At 40.2% G+C, this 18,288-nt stretch overlaps 2 protein-coding genes across 2 annotated transcripts in view; one reads left to right on the top strand and one right to left on the bottom strand.

The window, feature by feature from the left end:
• FILIP1L (filamin A interacting protein 1 like) overlaps positions 1–18,060 on the bottom strand; it is a 66,741-nt gene extending 48,681 nt beyond the window's left edge. Inside the window, exons 1-3 of the mRNA XM_082220989.1 lie at positions 17,784–18,060; positions 15,593–15,766; positions 9,821–9,999 (exon numbers count right to left, since the gene is read on the bottom strand). Coding sequence (XP_082077115.1) covers positions 9,821–9,999; positions 15,593–15,766; positions 17,784–18,050 — 620 coding nt within the window. The 5' untranslated portion in view covers positions 18,051–18,060. The remainder of the gene's footprint in view (positions 1–9,820; positions 10,000–15,592; positions 15,767–17,783) is intronic.
• CMSS1 (cms1 ribosomal small subunit homolog) overlaps positions 1–18,288 on the top strand; it is a 181,869-nt gene that overhangs the window by 53,082 nt on the left and 110,499 nt on the right. The gene's annotated exons all lie outside the window — the stretch shown is intronic.

Raw genomic sequence — 18,288 nt, 5'->3', positions numbered from 1 at the left:
TGGGTCAGATGCTTGAATAATTCAAACTAAGTCATGTGTTTTGGAAGAAAAAAGAAGCACCTCGTGTTCTCTCACCAGTCTGTCCTAGAGGAAAATACCTTTCTGATGCTAAATGTGGCAGTCAGTTGTAGCCTGAGTATCCTAAAACCTGCCCACTGAATCTTTCCCCAAAGTAACTTACATTGGGGAGAAGGCCAACTATCGAACATCCTAGTTGGCAATCTTTCTGAAATACCAGCACAAGCGAGAGAAGATAATAGTAACATGACAGTGAAGAATAGTATCACAAATCCAGTGGATCACAATTGAAGCATTTTTTAAAAATCACTTATAAATTTCATTAATCTCTCTTTTTTGAACCCCTTGAGATATTTTTCATTTGTAGTTGTATAAAAATGTTACGCCTCTAATAGGTTAAAATATGTTTTAGGTTTGTGCTTTGTGTTCTGCCCAGATGCGGTGGGCCCGGAGCTTAGCATGCATGAACAACAGGTAGACTATTATCAGACCTGCGGAATAGTTCTCACTTACAAAACATGTACAAATTCAGATTTCAGTAAGTGAATTTTGCATTAACTTTAAATCCTCATGTTGATGTCAAGCTTACTTTGAGAACAGAATGTTTATTTCCCTTGATTCGGAATTTCAATAGTTTTGTATGTGCCAAGTATGAGCAAGCTAAATGTGGTCTCTTTGAAAGGGAAAGTGTATTAAATCTGTCTATAATTGTAATGTAGAACATGAATGTATATAATAGAATCCTAAATCTAGAGAGAGAATTTGAGAACCAGAAAACATTTCCTGTGCCATAATGGTTTAAGCAAGCACATTTATTGTAATGCACATGTGAGTGCCTGCACATATGCGCTGATGTATAATGTGTTTTTTAAGAAGTTCGTCTCAGACAATAAATACTGAAGCCCCCCAAATTTAGTGACAACCGATGACTCACTCTGTCTCATGTCAAAACAATGCACTTTAGTAATTTTCTCATCCCTTGAGAGCCTATTAAACACTAAACAAATGCCTTGGAATGTAACTGATTGAGTGTTTAAATTATGTGCTTTTGCCTGGCCCTGTGCCAGCTTCTCACTGCAAAGGATTACAGCAAAGCAAGACCCGTGATTTACATTGACAATGATAGTATGCAGTTTGCTTTGCTGGCATCTTGGCTGTGTGTATTTTGAGACAAAGTGTCCAAAAAAGTTTGCATTCTTAGCCTAAATAATTTGAGATCTAAGCATTAAGCTCTTTTAATTAGGTGTGCACAATAGATGAGATAGGCTTCTGGTTTTCCTTATTCACGGGGAACAAAAAGTAGGTAATTTTTTTGTTACTTTTACAAAGTACCGTTTTTTTTGCACCATAACACTCACTTTTTTCCTCCTAGAAAGTAAGGGGAAATGTCTGTGCGTGTTATGGAGGAAATGCCTACGGGTGGCATGCCTACGGATTTTCCTCCTCTAAAAACTACATGTGTGTTATGGTCGGGTGCGTGTTATAGAGCGAAAAATACGGTACTTTGATATAGTACTCAACATCTATATAGTACTTTTGGGTGTTCAAAGCACTTCACGTCCTTATTTTCAGCAGCCCATAAAACAACCCTTCAAGGTGGGGCAGTATCTATTTTGCCCATACTACACCATCCAAATCCTAACATGTTCCACCTAACAGAATGGGGGCTGAGAGTGAGCGGTCCAGTGAGTTTTAATATTCAGATAAGATTTGCATGGAAAGTTTGCCTGGCCTTGTGCACTTGAAAGAGAAGAATGCTGAGCGAGGACAAATGTCCTGTCCATTCTACAAGATGTGTTAGACAAAGTGCTCAGCATGAGCATGCTGGAAAGAGTATCTGCCATCCTCAGTGGTGGTTTGAACTGCAAAAGTCACTCACAGCTCAACTGCATGCTCATCAGGCCTCCCATGATGCACCATTTCCCCCTTAAACTTACCTGGATGCTGAAGGCACTGATGGGCCTATGGAGCCTATGTGTACAAGTCTCTTGAAAGACCTAACCCTTAAGACAACATTTTAGCTGCCATCACATCTGGTGACACCATTTAATGTTTGCCATTGTATCAGCGTTCTGCACCTATGCATTCAGTAGAAATATTTTTGTGTGAGTTTGAGGTTTTTAAAAGCCATGGAGTAAAGCCAGATAAGCCAGTGGAGAGTTGCTTTTTATTTGAGTGGTGGTAAAAGTGCTCAGAGGAATTGTTGTCTTGTGCTCAGTACTTCTTGATAGATATTTCAGGCCTACAGATGTTGGTATTTGGCAAAAGCATGGTCATGGTGGGTCTCTTACCACTTACTTAACAAAACTCATGAAATACGCTTAGCTGTGGCCTTGGTCAAAGCTTTTTCCAGCAGTGTTGAAAGTAGAGACTAATGGTCTGTGGGAAGAATAGTTTACTGATTTCATTTATGTTATTTTGTTTTACTGATTCAGTCTTTAATTGTCTTGTGCTTGGGGGTGGGGAGAACACAAAACCCTAATTACAAATTGAGGTATAAGTCTTCGCTGAAGTTGGTCTGAATTCAGAGTTAAGTTTGAAATTATGCTTCCTGGAGTACATAGACAAATCACTGAATTTATTATAGGTGAAGGTATTTAAATTGCAACATTAAGTTCATGAAAACTTTTGATTGCATGAAAATTGATGTGAAGGCACTAATGATTCGTTCTTGTGGTTGTGGTCTCTTTCTTAGTCTCCATATTGAAGAGAGGATTGCTCTACATTCTTACTAGGGAACAGGAAAATTGAATTATTGGTGCATGGCGAATGCTCTTCCAGCCTTTGGCTTTTTTATCCTTTGATTTATTTGTACTTTTAAAAGATGTATTGTTTCTGTGCCGTTATTTTAACCTTTCATTATGCACTAGGATCTTTGTGAAAATCTTTGAATCATGTGGATTTTGACAAGAGTATGCTTTCCCAACATCTGTTGAAAGTTATGCTATGAAGTGGTAGACTGTTCTTCAAATGCTAGCATGAAGTCATTAGTCTGTGTGCATCACTTCCTTGAGCCTATCTTTATGCTGTAGTGGTTAAAGTATTTGGGCTCTCCCACTGGGGTGTTATATAGAACTAAACTTGTGCTTGTGGAGGGTCTTGCTCACTCACCTACAAAACACAAGATACCCATGAAAAAGGTCAAATGTACAGAGATCTGGCATCCATTTCACAACTTGGAAGACATAGTCTTCAGCATATGTAATACATACAACTTGCCAGAAAGCAAAAAGGAAATGATTGCATTTGAGTACAATGCATTCTTCAACAATAGCTCAATGTGTATGAAATTGGAGTCTGCTGGACATATATGTCAACTAAATAAGTCAACAGTGTTTACGTGCCGTTAGCATTCTATAAAGCCAAGTTAATGTTATATGTAAATATCCTTGGGAATCTTAATTTCTTAAAAATGTAAATAGTGGTAGTATGAAGTACTCTGAGTCTGCAAACTATCGAAAGAAAAGCTGTATGATACAATATGTGGTTTCTATAGCATTCCATATGAATGCTAACAGTCTTGATCTTGCATTGAGCATAGAATTAATTTCAGTTTATTTCATTTCAGCATTCTAGGAGAGAATGGATCTTTTAAATAGTTTGAAATCAAGAAGGTTCAGTATATAACAGTTTGCATTCAGAATAATTTGCAGATTTCGCTTTATTCAAAAAGCTATGTTGGGAATTTCCAATTACATAGCAGGGCTTACCTTCCTACCACACTCTGAAGGCACTTCCAGATAGTGAGGGAGGGGGTCGTAAGGTACATTTTCCCCACCTGCCAAAGATGATGGTGTGTGTGTGTGTGTGTGTGTGTGTGTTAAGTGTAACTGTCCCAAGGAGCAGTTGCATATGTACTCGAGTTTCTTTGGATTAATCAGAAAAAAATTATTCCCTCTGATTACAATCCCATGTGGTTGAGTGCCAGTGAGATTTGATCTAAAACTGGGCTGCTGAGAAAATAGAGGGAGATGTCAGTTTGCTTGAGTGAACTCTGCAGTATACAATATAAAACATTTTCAAAAGACTCCAAAGGGAGAAACTCCATCCTCAAATAGTCAAATGAGGTGAACCTTCAATGGCCTCCAGGACCCTAAAAATATTGAGTGTCACTTGGAAAAAACAAATAAAAAACTAGCGGAAGAGTGAGTTGATCCCCTTTCTGCTTATAATGCCTTGAAGTATGCTATAGCTGACTGGAACCCTGTACAGGAGATCTCCTGTCATGGGGTAAGGATGTGCTGCAACATTTTATTGCCAGCCCCACTTGTTACTTAAAATTCTGAAACAGAGATTTCCTTAGCTGAACAGCAGGACAGCATAATTTGCTGCGATTACAGGAATTCAGTTTTATGCATGGTAATATTTTTATGAAACTTTTAAACTTTGCTAATCTACAATGTGCTTTCCTTTTGTTTAGAGGAAACAAATGTTGAAGAATGACGTCCAAGTGCATAAGCACACAGACATTTTGGAAGTCCTCAAGGAAAATTTCCTCAACCAGGATAGGTTATGTAGCTCCAAATAAACCAGGATGTGTTGAATTGAGTGTGTACATTAGGGATAGGCAATGTGGTGCCCTCCAATGTGGTTTTTGGACTACAGATCCCATCATCCCAACATGCTGGCTGGCACTGATGGAAGTTGTAGTCCAACACTGTCTGGCTACCCCTTGTCTACGTTTTCAGTTGTAGACAAGGGCATCTGATGACAAATACATGTTTTTGAAAGGACTGGTGTGATTAAGTGCATACACTCTATGAATCATTAATAAAGGCTGGCAATCATTGAGAAAGGAGGAAAAACATTTTGTGAGGCTGTCGCAAACAAATGATATGAAGCTGCCATTGCATTGTGCCGTTGCACAAGTTTTAAGCTGGAAATGTCTATATCAAATATCTGCCCAACCATGAACTCACTGGTTAACCTTCACTGCTACTCTTAGATAAACGCCATCACCTGTAAATATGGCTGCGGAAATGTAACTGAAATGCTATGAGCACTTAAAAACTAAGTACAGTATTGGAGTTCTTACATATATAGAAGTGGTGCTGATTCTAATTGAAAGTATGCATGCTGACAATTCTGCAGAGATTTGATGCTGAACATGCATTTCTTTTGGCTTAAGAGGCCATGTTTCCTGCAGATGGGCGATAAAGTTTTCAGCCTTTGCTATCGGACTTAGCTAATTCTGCTAACAAAATAACAGTCAGTAGCTTAAACCAGTGTACCATTATAAGAATGTTTGTGTATGTTACAATTGTGTCCCTTTTTACTAAGAAGTCTCCCAATTTTCTAAGCCCTGACCCTGTAACCACTCTCCATGTTTTGCCTTTTGTAGGGAGATCCTAGTGTTACCTTTACAAATGTTATTACCAAATGTAAGTTGCTGTCTCTGTTTCTGAGCCTGTTTAATTTGTAAGTTTCACTGGGATGAACAGCACTTACTCCCAAGTATGTGTGCGTATGTCTGAGTTGAGAACAAAGTATTACTAGCATTGGCTGATGTTCAGTATTCAAGTGAAGTATGCTGGAATTGATAGATTGCCTTAATTAGTCTGTTTTCTTTCAGTATTTTGATGCAACTGCCACTGAAAATTGACCTCCCACTTGACCTCAAACAGTTAAACAACAACAACAATAATAATGAATCAAAAACCCATTAAGCATGATTTTATCATAAATTTGTTTACATCCACTATGCCTTTCTTGTCCTTGACTGTTCTCCTATTCTAATTCTATTGCATATTCACAAAAATAGTATTCCTGCAAAAAACTGCAGGGTCATTTTTATACCTAAACATTTCACAGCCAACATTTTCTAAACCAACTGCAAAACGAATGAGTGTTCATTAAGCAATTAGCATTTCCTTCCTCTAATCCTCCATGAAACCCTCTGAAAGGTTTGCTGGGAGTTACCAAAAGTTGTGGACCGAGTTGTACAGGGCTGCAGTTGGAGATGAAATTATTTCCCCAAAGCGGGTGGAAGAGTCATGCTCTCATGTGGGGTGGGATTTTCCTGCTGTGTTTGGGGTGATTCATTTCCTCCCAACTATAGCACTGTCCCAACTCCTCCCACAAAGATGGTGAGTCTCTTCAACCTCCTGGGAGGACTTTTAGAGAAGTGGTAATTATGCAGTCTAAGTAAGCGGAAGCACAACAATGGTGTGTGTGTGTGTGTGTGTGTGTGTGTGTGTGTGTGTGTGATATACTCTATATTTTGGAAAGTGCTCTGTCTGTTCTCTAGAGGTTTGGGTGCTTCTTGATATATTGTTGCCAAACTTGGTATGAGGGTTCCTGAGGTGCAGGCAGTAGCCCTTGTCCATGTTTGGACACCGTCCGTTATTTTGAACCAAGATGGTAGACACCAACATCAGCTTGGTGTGACTTTGCCCATTTTTGGCATAGGTTTGGTTGCCTCTCTTGATGCTGTTGCCAGATTTGGCACAAGGGTTCTTGAGGTTAGATGGCAGACTTCAACACTGTTTGGACATGAGGTGTTGTTTCGAATCAACAAAGCAGACTGTGCCCACACTTGGGACGAGGGTTCCTGAGCTAAGGGTCTGTGTTGACATTTGGATGCCAGGCACCATTTTGAATCAAGATGGTGAACCAAAACGTGACATGCGTGTGACTGAACCCATTTTTGGGTATACATTTGGCCACCACATGAGATATTGTCACTAACCCAGCGCAAGGGCTCCTGAGCTAGGAGTGGCAGTCTTTGTCAGTGTTTGGATGCCTGACATCTTGATTCAAGGTGACAATCCAAAATATGACTTTGGCATAACTTCACCTGTTTTTTGGCACAAGTTTAGTCATCTGTCAATAAGCGTTCCTGAGGTTGTTTTTGTGTGTGTTGAGGTTTGGATGGCAGGTACCATTTTGAATCAATATGGTGGACCAATATTTTACTTCAGTGTGATTTCACCCAAATTTTTGTGTGACAGGCCCGAACTCTCAAAGTACAGAATCCATTTTAAAATCACAACAGTTTCTGCTTTCTAAAAATTCCCAGGCACTCCCTGCTTCCCTGCTGTGTGTGTGTGTAACATCAGCTTGTGTACTATCATAATAAAGGAGCCGTGCCTTAACTTGTGTGAGAGCTTTCTCACTCTGGTAGGCAATTGCTAAGAGATCCTGATGGCGACATCACTTGGCAAATGTTTTGGATATTATTCAAGATGTGACATCATGCTCCTTTAGGGTTTTCCACATAAAATGAGCACTCCAAAGAAAACACAAAAATTGAGGCTTAATCTAAAATCTATTATTGCATTCTCTAAGGTCTCATTAGCCACCTCCGTTTTTCCTTTCCAGACAGATATTGGTTACAAATAATAATTGTAAACTGTTTCCAACTATTAAAACAACAACAATTTTTAATTAGATAATCCACTACTTCTAAAAGCTTGTATATTTGCTGTCTTTCTTTGCAGTTTTGTACTGATTTGTTTGCAGATGATGCAGCATTCTGTTACATTTAATCAAAACCATTCTCCCCCCCCCATTCCTAGCCTTTACATTTGATGATTTTTCTGCTGTACTGTCTTTTCTGTGTAGTGATTTGGAGATCTGTACTTGTATTTGGAAAAGTGCGCTCAAAAACCCAGCTTTGGATTTTGACTCTTCAAGTATCAGCATTGCATAAACTTGTGCATGGGCAGAGTGCCTACTATCTTTTTTTATATAAAAAAAGCTCCCTCTTTTATTTATGCCCCATGCCCAGCTGTATTTATTTATAATTTTGTATTAATTTAGAACATTTCTTCTGCTGTTAACAAGATCAGCAACGAAGTATTTTTGAATTTTAGTCCGTAAATATTGGAGTACTTGGAGAGAGAGCCTGTGAGCTCTCTATAGCAGACGTTAAAGGAAAAAGGTGTAGCAGGAAGGGTGAATGTTGCAAATGGTGCCAGGATACATGAAACATGAGGTTATGCCGGCAAAGAGAGGAAGTATTATCTTGTATGCATCATGTGAGGTTAGAATGGGCTTGACGTTCTCACACCCAGACATTTCCATCTGGAAGCTGTTCTGAGCAATGGGATACAGAGACCATGTTCTCATACTTTTGAGAATCAAGTGTAGCTGTCCGGAGAATAGGAAATGTGACCGTAATATTTTCCTCTTCTCTTTGGGGGATTTTTCTTCATCTTTTTAGAATTAATTACTGTTTTGAAATGTAGGCCATTTTTTAAAAAATGACAAAAAAGCCATTTTTGTCTCTCCTCATGTGAGTTGGTAAGGAACCATCGTATCTGAATCCATAAAGAGATTTCCTCTATATTTGGTTAGCTTCGTCTCCTGCTGCATATTTTAGGCTGCCTTCATTTTCCTTATTGCTTATGTTCTACAGATGAATTTTGCTGCAGTCCTCAAAGCACTGTCAGCTGCTCTGAGCATGCATTGTAAATAATAATAATAATAATAATAATGCAGCAATACAGTACAGTGGTACCTCGGGTTACATATGCTTCAGGTTACATACGCTTCAGGTTACAGACTCCGCTAACCCAGAAATAGTACCTCGGGTTAAGAACTTTGCTTCAGGATGAGAACAGAAATCGTGCTCCGGCAGTGCGGCGGCAGTGGGAGGCCCCATTAGTTAAAGTGGTGCTTCAGGTTAAGAACAGTTTCAGGTTAAGAACGGACCTCTGGAACGAATTAAGTACTTAACCCGAGGTACCACTGTATATAGTTGGACTGAATCCACAACATGGTTCCTGCCACAGAATTCTGTTGCAGAGACAGCTGAGCTGGCCCCTGCACCGTGCTATGTAATACAGGCCTAGGTGGGCCTTCACTTTGCTTTTGCAGGGCTCATATAATGTTTTTATGACCCAGGCTGATGCATGACTGCAACAGTCCACAAGCCCGTCTTTTACTGTCTTCTCAGTCTTTGGAATATTTTTGGTCTGGTTTTCACCCTAGATGCTTCCACTGGCCTCAAAAGAAGGATGCAGCCCTCTATGTATATCACAGATATACTGGTTCCAAATACGCTGCAGTTGATACTGTGTTCTAACTTCTCCGTTTGGGGTCGTGTTGTGTATTACTGTAAATATATGAGTTACTAGGCTTACTAGAATTTGATTCTTAACATATTTAAACTCTTGTACAGTCCTTCTCACTAAGAAACGTTGTTGCTGGATTGACATGGGAGGCCATTTCTGTGTCATTGAATTCCCTTTCTACTTCTGTAACATCTGTAGGGCAAAAAGCCTCATTGTTGAAGTAAGTGATGTGTTCTCTTCCTATAACAGCTGCATGGGTGGGACCTATATCATTCAAATGACCCACAAGACAATGATTCCATGGATGTAACTGGAGAGGCAAAACTTACCAACAACATAAAGGTGATTGCCACATCACTAGCATCATGTGTGAATTGGACTTGAAATATAAGTTTTTGTGACTGGAAGGAGACCTTAAAGACTTGTTCGGGTTATATCAACATTTAATACAAATTTATCTCTCTGCCTTTGCACTACCAAAAGAAGAAGAAGAAGATAATTCTCAAGAAAAACAAGAAGAGGCCTTTTCCACAAAGAGGAAGGAAATATGGGAGATGGGGAAGTACAAAGGGGGTGGGGGAGATACATTTCTAGGAAGATATTGAAAGGCTAGCAGGCTCTATTAACTTTACCGCATTATGTCACAAAAGGTCATGCAGTACATACCCCATAACATGTTCTTGACGTGTTCAAATGTTGGATACAAATCAGGAGTATATTTTTTAAAGGTACTTACAAAGCACTAGGATTTTGAAGTCTACTTGGTAGCTTTAAATATGTCCTACCTTTCTTGTTCTTGTTCCAGTAAATTGGTAAACTCATCGCTTTTCTCCATGTACTCTGCATGTTTCCTCTTCTCCTCCTCCAGATCGTACAGGGTTTGCCTGTGAGATTTTTCTACCATTAAGAGCTGTTCCAGCATCCGCCTGTGAGTTTCTTTATGCTTCTCAGCAACTTTGTCAAGCTGAAAAGAATAACACAGTACTGTGATTTCCTTCATTTCTGTAGGGTTTTTTTGTGGGGGGAGAACAGTCATTTTAATTATTGATTTTGCCAGGAAGTAACATTAGTAATATCTATGGGGGGATTAAATTGGTACAGGCCTTATCCTAAAGAATGTATTACTCAGCTTCCATTGTGTTAATTTAGGGATTCTTAAAGGGCAAGAAGATGAGATGAAGAGCACAGGCTTTCAGGTTTCTGTCTGGTTCTGATAAATCCCCCTACCAGCAACATACTCAACTCAGGACTATGACCTTCCTCTATTCCCTCATTTGAGAACCCAGTGAGACTCCCTGTAGGTTGTGCCACCTTACTTTTTAGTTCTTGATCTTACTGATGACACCTGATACTGGTGAGGTGCATTAGTACTTTCTGATTTGGTTCCCAGTGTGCTTCTGTACGAACATGATTTATTCAAATGTTTTGTCTTATTTGGAAACTTCCCTTCCCCTTTTGGCTCGGTGCTTAATTGATGGAGTGCTCTTTGTCTAGCTGTGATGCATATTAACTTTTTGTTCAGTCTAGGAAGGCAAGAGGCCCAGTTCCATGTAATTATTAGTTTCAGCTTCCCTATGAAGTGATGAAAGTTCTTTGCTGCTTCTGCTGCTGCTGTTATACTAATGAACTGAACAAGAGCCTAATGAAGGGAAATATAAAAACAGAACAGATTTCTCTTATTCTTTAGTATTTTGCCAGAGCTGGAAGCCCTTTGACCAAGATAGTCTAGACTTCATACTTTTGTCAGGAGGTCTGTCTCGGTGGGATTTTTCTGATCTGCAACAGATATTTTGTTGGGTTTTTTCCTCTCTACATACAAAACTACCTTTCTGATAAATTTGTCTGCAATCAGTCATAAATTTGTGAGGCCAGAGTGAATTCTTTTTTAAAAAATCAGGCCAAAGTAGTTGATTATTTTTTATTTATGTTGGCATTTGCACAGCCCTTCAGTGACGCATGTAATTCATGGCCTTGCATGGTAGTTAAGGGCTACAGCGCAAGCACAGTACTGTTTTAAACTTGCTATTGGTGGTTCAGTGCCAGAGAGTTAAAGATAGTTCAAGAGTAGCTGTTTCCCAGGAGAAAGAAGGCAAGGAGAGGATGGTTTTCATAAAACCTAGCTAAATCAATCTTACTTTAGTTGCCTGTAACTTGTTGCATTCAACTAATGACCCCAGGAGGGGATGTGTATCCATATTTACACCAGAAGCTCAGTTTATATCAGTTATATTAGGATTCAGATGAGAGTCATGATATCAAGGAAGATGTATATCTACAGTCATGGGTTCAGCAGTCTGCTTAAGTGCACAGATCTCCCCTGCTACTTTAAGATGAATGTATAAGTTATTCTCATTATCCAGGTAAATGACGACTAATCTGCTATAACTACTCTAAGCTTATCATGCATAAGGAATAATATGGCAATATGGAAATAAGAACCTAAATGTTTTTTAACCATATCATTCTCCATCTCAGTAAATGTGTTTCTTACTTACTGTATTTAAATATGGCCCTGTTAATTCTCATACCACTCCCAGAACATGAGCCCGATTCTTGGGGGTTGGGGATTGATACCATGAACGTAGGCAAATATTTAAACCACCCATTAAGAGTGCTTTTGTCTTGTCTGGATTGAGCTTCACTTTATTGGCCCTCATCCAGTCCATTGCCATTTCCAGGCTCTGATTTATTACTCCCACTGCCTCACCTGTGCTAGATGAAAAGGAACGCAGGGTGTCATCTGCATGCTGATGACACCACACCCAAATCTCAAAATGACCTCACTCCAGTTGCATGTATATGATTAAAGGGGGGGGGGTAAAATAGAACCCTGCAGAGACTCTGAGGCATAAATGTCAAGCAACAGAGCAAAAATACTCAAGTACTATCTTCTAGAATCAGCACCAAGGCATGAGTGGAGCCACTAGGAAGCAATACCCCAACACTGAACTTGCACAGCCTCTCCAAAAGGGTTGTATGGTCAAGACTATCAAATCTATTGAGAGGTCCAAAAGAACAATGTTGCACTTTCCCATCTCTCTTGCAGCAAATGTCAACTTTCTATGTGTCCAATCTGGTTTCTACACCAAATCCTGCTTTGAAGTCTGACTGAAAAGGATTTAGATAATTAGTTTCACCCAAAATGTGCTTGGAGTTGGCTGGCAATCACCTACATGATCACCTGTCCCAAGGAAATGTTAGCAATGAGCTGACAGTTGTTCAGGTCTTCTGGGTCCACTGCAGTTTTCTTTAGTAATGGTCATACCTTTTAATGTGGCTGGGAGCACCTATCCTCTCAAAGAGGCATTTGCCATCTTCTGTACTCAGACCCACTAGCTGTAATAAGTGAAGCATGGCAAAGGTTGAACATTCAGGCATATTCTGAGTCTTTTATGACCGAAATCCAACAAAATGGAGCCAGATATTGTTCTGGACATCCTTTTTATCTGATCAGCATAAACTGCGGTATCCAAATTGTGGTGGATACAAACAATTTTATCTTCAAATGCTTGCTACCGAGGGATCCTTTACATCTCCTGTCGGACAAAATCGTAGGAGCCCCTAAACCACACAAAAGCTCTGCAGGGTTGGCACTGTGAAGAGCAGTGGTGGTAGGAAAATTGCTTACTTGTCACCAAAACTGCCACACAGTGAGCTCAGTAGTGACAAAACAATTCACTACTGGTAAGATGCTGAGGTTTCCCACAAAAATGAAGCTCCCCCGCCTCCCTCTGGCGACATAACTTGACTGTATGTCCTTTAGTCTCTTAGGACAGTTTCATGTGACATCATATCCTGTGCACATATATAGTAAATGTGGCAGTAGTTGGTGGGTCAACACCCACCAGTTGTGGCTTGAGTGAATTGGTCTTTATGAAACGATAGCTTGAGTTGTTGTTGCCAAAGAGAAATGAGCTAAACTGGCAACAAGTGAGATGAAGTTCTTAATGATTTCAAAACCAGGTTGTCTGCCTCTCTTAATACTTCATTAGAGGAGTGAAGAAAGCTGCACATATTTGTCCTCTTGGAAATGCGTATGCTTGTCCCAAGTATAGAACTGGAACCAAGACGCACATAGGATAAGCTTGGCAATTCTCAACTGGCAAAGATGTCGCATTGTTGGCAGCATCTTAGGGACTGCTCCTGAGAAACCAGCAATTAGAATAGCAGGGACTGTGAGAGCCAGGCAGTGAGGTACATTGACAGAATTAGTGTGGGGAAGTCACATAGTAATTTGCTTCTTTCTGACACTCCCGCTGTAACTGGTGCTGGTGGCCTTTTCTCTCTTATTTATTTCATAAATATGTAACATTAGAAACAAATAAATGCACACTTTATCTTTTCCAAATTCTATTTAAAGTTACAGTGTTCTGCAAAATGTTCTGCATGGTGTTTATCAGTTTCTTCCGTTTCCAGGGCTCCAGTCAGCATGAGGGATCTGTACCATTTTTTACTATTTTCAGAATGTTTTTCTTTGCCTTTGATATTGCCAAGGAAAGTGGCGCTAGAAACTCATTTGCTGCCATGTAACGTTAGGAAGAAAACATTTGTATAATGTATGCAAGCTAGAAGTCCAAATTATGTTTTGGAAATTTGTGGGGAGGCAAGACTGTTCCTTCCTTGGATCATTTCCTTTTGTGCTCAGAACTTCTATGACCTAATACCCTACAGTATTTTGAAAAGGCATTGACCTTTGCACCTAACTTCAAGAGATTTGGATCATAACTAGAGGGTTAAGGCTTCAAGATCTGGAAACACATTCTAACCTTTTTGTGTGACATTGGTTGCGTATGTGAAATGAACTTTATCGTATGTTTCTTTCTGAAGTCTGGAAAGTGCGCTGTGGAAGAATTCTATTCATGATGTCGTTTATAGTGAGCTGTAATGAGCTGTATACCAGGAGCATGTGTGTTTGAGTGAAGAGGAAAGCATTTAGGAATGCAGATAGATATTGGCTCACATTTTATTACTTTTCATCATTTTCATCATCTATAGTTCTTTAGCAAGCTCCAAATGTAGAGTACCTCCCAATGCTGGATGTTGAAAAATCTTTCTAGGGAACTCTACAGTCTAGAGATACAGTGGTACCTTGGTTCTTGAACTTAATCCACACTGGGAGTCCGTTTGATTCCTGAAACTGTTTGAAAACCAAGGTGCGGCTTCCGATTGGCTGCAGGAGCTTCCTACACTCAATTGGAAGCTGCGTCAGACGTTCGGCTTCCAAAAAACATTCGCAAGCGGAGCACTTACTTCCAGGTTTGCAGCGTTTGACTATGCCATTTGAGAACCAAGGTATCACTGTACTAATCCTGCTTGTTAATATTATTGCTCATCCCAAGAAGTCAGAGGGCTCAGGATTGTTGGTTTAATTCACCTCCTGATTCGTCCCTGGAATCAGCAGGCAAATGATTCAATAAGTTACTGTCCCAAAATAAGTAGTTTGTGTAGACAGAACAGGAGTGGTACTGGTGATGATGATGCACAGATCCAGTGGTACCTCGGGTTAAGTACTTAATTCGTTCTGGAGGTCCATTCTTAACCTGAAACTATTTTTAACCTGAAGCACCACTTTAGTTAATGGAGCCTCCCACTGCTGCTGCGCCGCTGGAGCACGATTTCTGTTCTCATCCTGAAGCAAAGTTCTTAACCCAAGGTACTATTTCTGGATTAGCGGAGTCTGTAACCTGAAGCGTATGTAACCTGAAGTGTATGTAACCCGAGGTACCACTGTACATTCTACAATGGATACCAGTGGGTTGACCAACCTACCAACCTCCTTCCCCTGGAAGCATATCCAATCCAAACAAAACACTAAGAAGAAAAGGTATGTTACATCAAGGGACGGAGGAAGAGAAACAAAGCTGTGACAAAAGAGGAAGGGTTTTGGTTAAAATGGGTAAAGCAGGTCTTAAAATGAGGGGAGCAGGTCTTCAGAAGTGTGGCGTAATATATGGATGATTCCTTAGCCCATGATACACCAGTGTGGTGCCTTCAAGCACACTTGTGCCCACAGAAGCCTTCCATGGTTACCACAGTTTCATCCCCTGCTGAGATTAGGCTTGAAAGAAGCCTGTATTAGCCAGTTGAGGCCTTTACCTCCCAAGCTTGGGGGGGGGGTGATTTCAAGGAGGTTACAGCTGGGCTGGGAAGAGTTGCAGTGCATGTATTCACAAGGGTTCTTCTGGTTCACAAACAGTCCCCAAAGGTCAGTGATAAGAGTCCACAGTTGTTGGTTTAGGAATCTAACTGCGGGCTTTGGGATTCATTGACTACTTAGACTTTTTACCATTTGACAATTAGGTTTGCCTTCATCTCGCTTGGAAGTTAAAGGATGCTTTCAAAGCAGAAGTGTGTGTCAGTTTTGTAGTGGAGATTTAAAGGCTGGCATCTTTAAGCTCTGAGCTCACTGTTTGTAGAATTCAACAAAACAATATTTTGCTTTGCTGGCACTTGCCCTTCACTAGTTAAATCAACGAGACTCGTTCCTTTGATTCACTGGGTTGGAGTGCTAATCCCTGCATTCATACATCCTTCTTTAAAACATGCATCATACATACCTCTCCCATGGGCTTTTCATAGATATCCTCCTGCCATAGTGTAGCCTTGGCTTGTATAGCATCTCGCTGAAGTGCTTCAAGGACCTTTTTTGGAGTAACAAAGCCATATTGCGCTTCAAGTAAAGCCAGGTTAATTTTTTCAGCCTTTAAAACTCCTATGACTTCATCCTGAGCCTGAGAAAACACAGTTACTCCAGTGAGATGAATTCTGGATATCAGCTATTTGCAACAATGGTATTGAATTAATTCCTATTTTATTTTTTAAGGTCAGCTTTTCATGCAAGTTGCCTTTACTGCTGCCAGTCCTTTGTCAATTCATCTGGCATGTGAGTGATTGGAAAAGGAAAACTTTGCCTCTTTAAACAGGAACAGGGAACCTGTTGCCCTCCAAGTATCATTGGACACTCAACTCTCAACATCTCTGACCATTTGCAGTGCCAAGGGTCACAGGTCCCCATCCTTGTTATAAGACAACAGTAGTAATTTAAAACAATATTTCATCCCTCCCCCCCCTTCACCTTTGCCTACCACATTCTTTGTTCTCTTACCTCTGGCTTCTGTTGCCATCCCCTTATCCCAATCAGTCACTTTCTGTTTTAGTCAATGCCTGTATCTTCCAGATGTTGGCAGTGTGTATGGAAATATGGCAGTTAAAAAAAGGACTGTCAATCAGCAGTAGGAAATGTGGTGTCTCCCAAATGTTTCAGGAAACAACTCCCATCTCCCCTGTCCTTTGACCATGCTGGTGGAGACAGATGAGAGTTGTAGCCCAATACATGTGGAGGGTACCACATTGGCTATCCTTGGTGGAGATAAGAGGGCAGATGGCAGGCCCCAACATGCACATGTTAGGGTGCGATGGCCAAACAGATAACGTAATGCTTTATAGTCAAACGCGTGCTTTTTCTTACTGGACAAGTTTTGTAAGGAAAAGAACGACTTGAAGGTATTGGCAGCTGTTTTCGGAGTTTCGTGTCACTCATTCCTCCTGGGGGAAGCCAAGGAGCAAGGGTACAAAGTCACCCTTTGTTGTTTTAAGTCAAACCAGAAAACAGTCTGCTACTATTGTTACATATACGTGGTTGTGCACTGAAGCCAGCGAGGTACACATTGCAGAGGATGTGACCTTCCGCAGCATGCATTCCAATAGCATGCAATAATGGCAGCTCTTTAAAACAAGATTAATTGGCCTAGAAGTTGGCAGGGTGACCCGTGTATGTTTGTGATTACCTATATAATACAATACTCCATACACGTGGCCAAGATTTCTTCAAAAATAATTAATGGTATTAAGGATGTTGGATTTCAGGTGTCATGGCTTAGATCCCTCAAAGCCCTTAGAAGAAGCAGGCGCTTTAAATTGGCTGATGTAAGATGCTAATAATAATAAAAAAGGCCTTTTACAGTCATAGCCGGTGGAGACTCTGCTTCTGTATCTTTAGCTGCTTTGACAACACGCAAGCAGAGAGATGGAGTTTATCATTTATTTTGAAAAGAGATAAATGAACAGCCCAGGTGAAGCCAAGCTCCTGAAATCCCCTTTGGCTGTAATGAAATAAATGACACATAAAAGTGCTTCGCTTGAGCTGGACGGCACTCTTAAAGTGGAAGGAGCCATAGCTCAGTGGTAGAGTGCCATATGGAAAATCCTAAATTTTAATCCCAGTATTTCCAGAGTAAAAACACAAAAACCCAGGAATCAGGTAATTGAGACCTTGAAATCAATCCGAGTAGACAATACATGCTGCCAGTCAGAGTGTACAATACTGGCTGGATGAACAAATAGCATGACGTGGTATAAATCTGCTTCCCATGTTCCTGTGAAGTTGGATGTATAAGTACCTGTATTTCTGAAAAACCCAACGTGTTTGATTGCCTTCCCCCCTTTCCATCTCAACAGGTAGCATTTCACACGGTTCTTTCTTTTGGACTGCAGCCCTATAAACACGTGGGAGCAATTCCTATTGAAGTCAGTGAGACTTAATTATGAATAGATATGCAGAGGATTGCTCTGTAAATCACTATGCTACATTATCACTGACTTTTTTTAAAAAAACACACAGTCTGATGTCTTATTTGTCACATGTAAATTAATATATTCATGTTGTTTTTACATCAGTGATAGCAACAGAGCTCTCAAAATGGGAAGCAAGAGCTGTGTATTTATAATAAAACGAAAAAATATACTGACTTGTAATTCTCCCTCAAGCACGCTCAGAAGAAATAAAAGATCGTCGCGAGAAAGATCTCCCTTTTTGGAATAGTTTCTTTGTTTCTTGTCTGAATCAGGGCTTCTCAGGATAGTGTCTGTTGTTGCTGCAAAGTCCTTTTCTGTTTTTCTCCTCTTCATTTTCACCTTCTTGGTGCCAGGGGTGTCTTCTGTATAAGTGTCACTTGGCATTTTTTGAGAATGTTTTGACTTGGAAGAATGTTCCGTGCTGTTACTTCTGGAACGCATTTCCAAATACCTGGTGAAGGAAGATCAAAAACCAATGGTAAAAACCTAAAGTAACACAAAATATAATAGCGTTGTGGATAACGGAATTGTCTTTGGGTCTGGTACATTCTAGGCAAGGTCTCTTAACCAAGACACATTTTCAGTCAGGCAAGTAAACAGACCATGAACTTTATCCAGGATACCTTGTAAAAATAGATGGGATGGTAAGATGGAACTCTCACATTTTCTGTGACGGCTT

This window comes from Podarcis vaucheri (assembly GCF_965113315.1).
Source record: "Podarcis vaucheri genome assembly, chromosome: 4".
NCBI lineage: Eukaryota > Metazoa > Chordata > Lepidosauria > Squamata > Lacertidae > Podarcis > Podarcis vaucheri.
The sequence above is the reverse complement of the archived record's forward strand: the minus strand, read 5'-3'. Positions and strand labels throughout refer to the sequence as shown.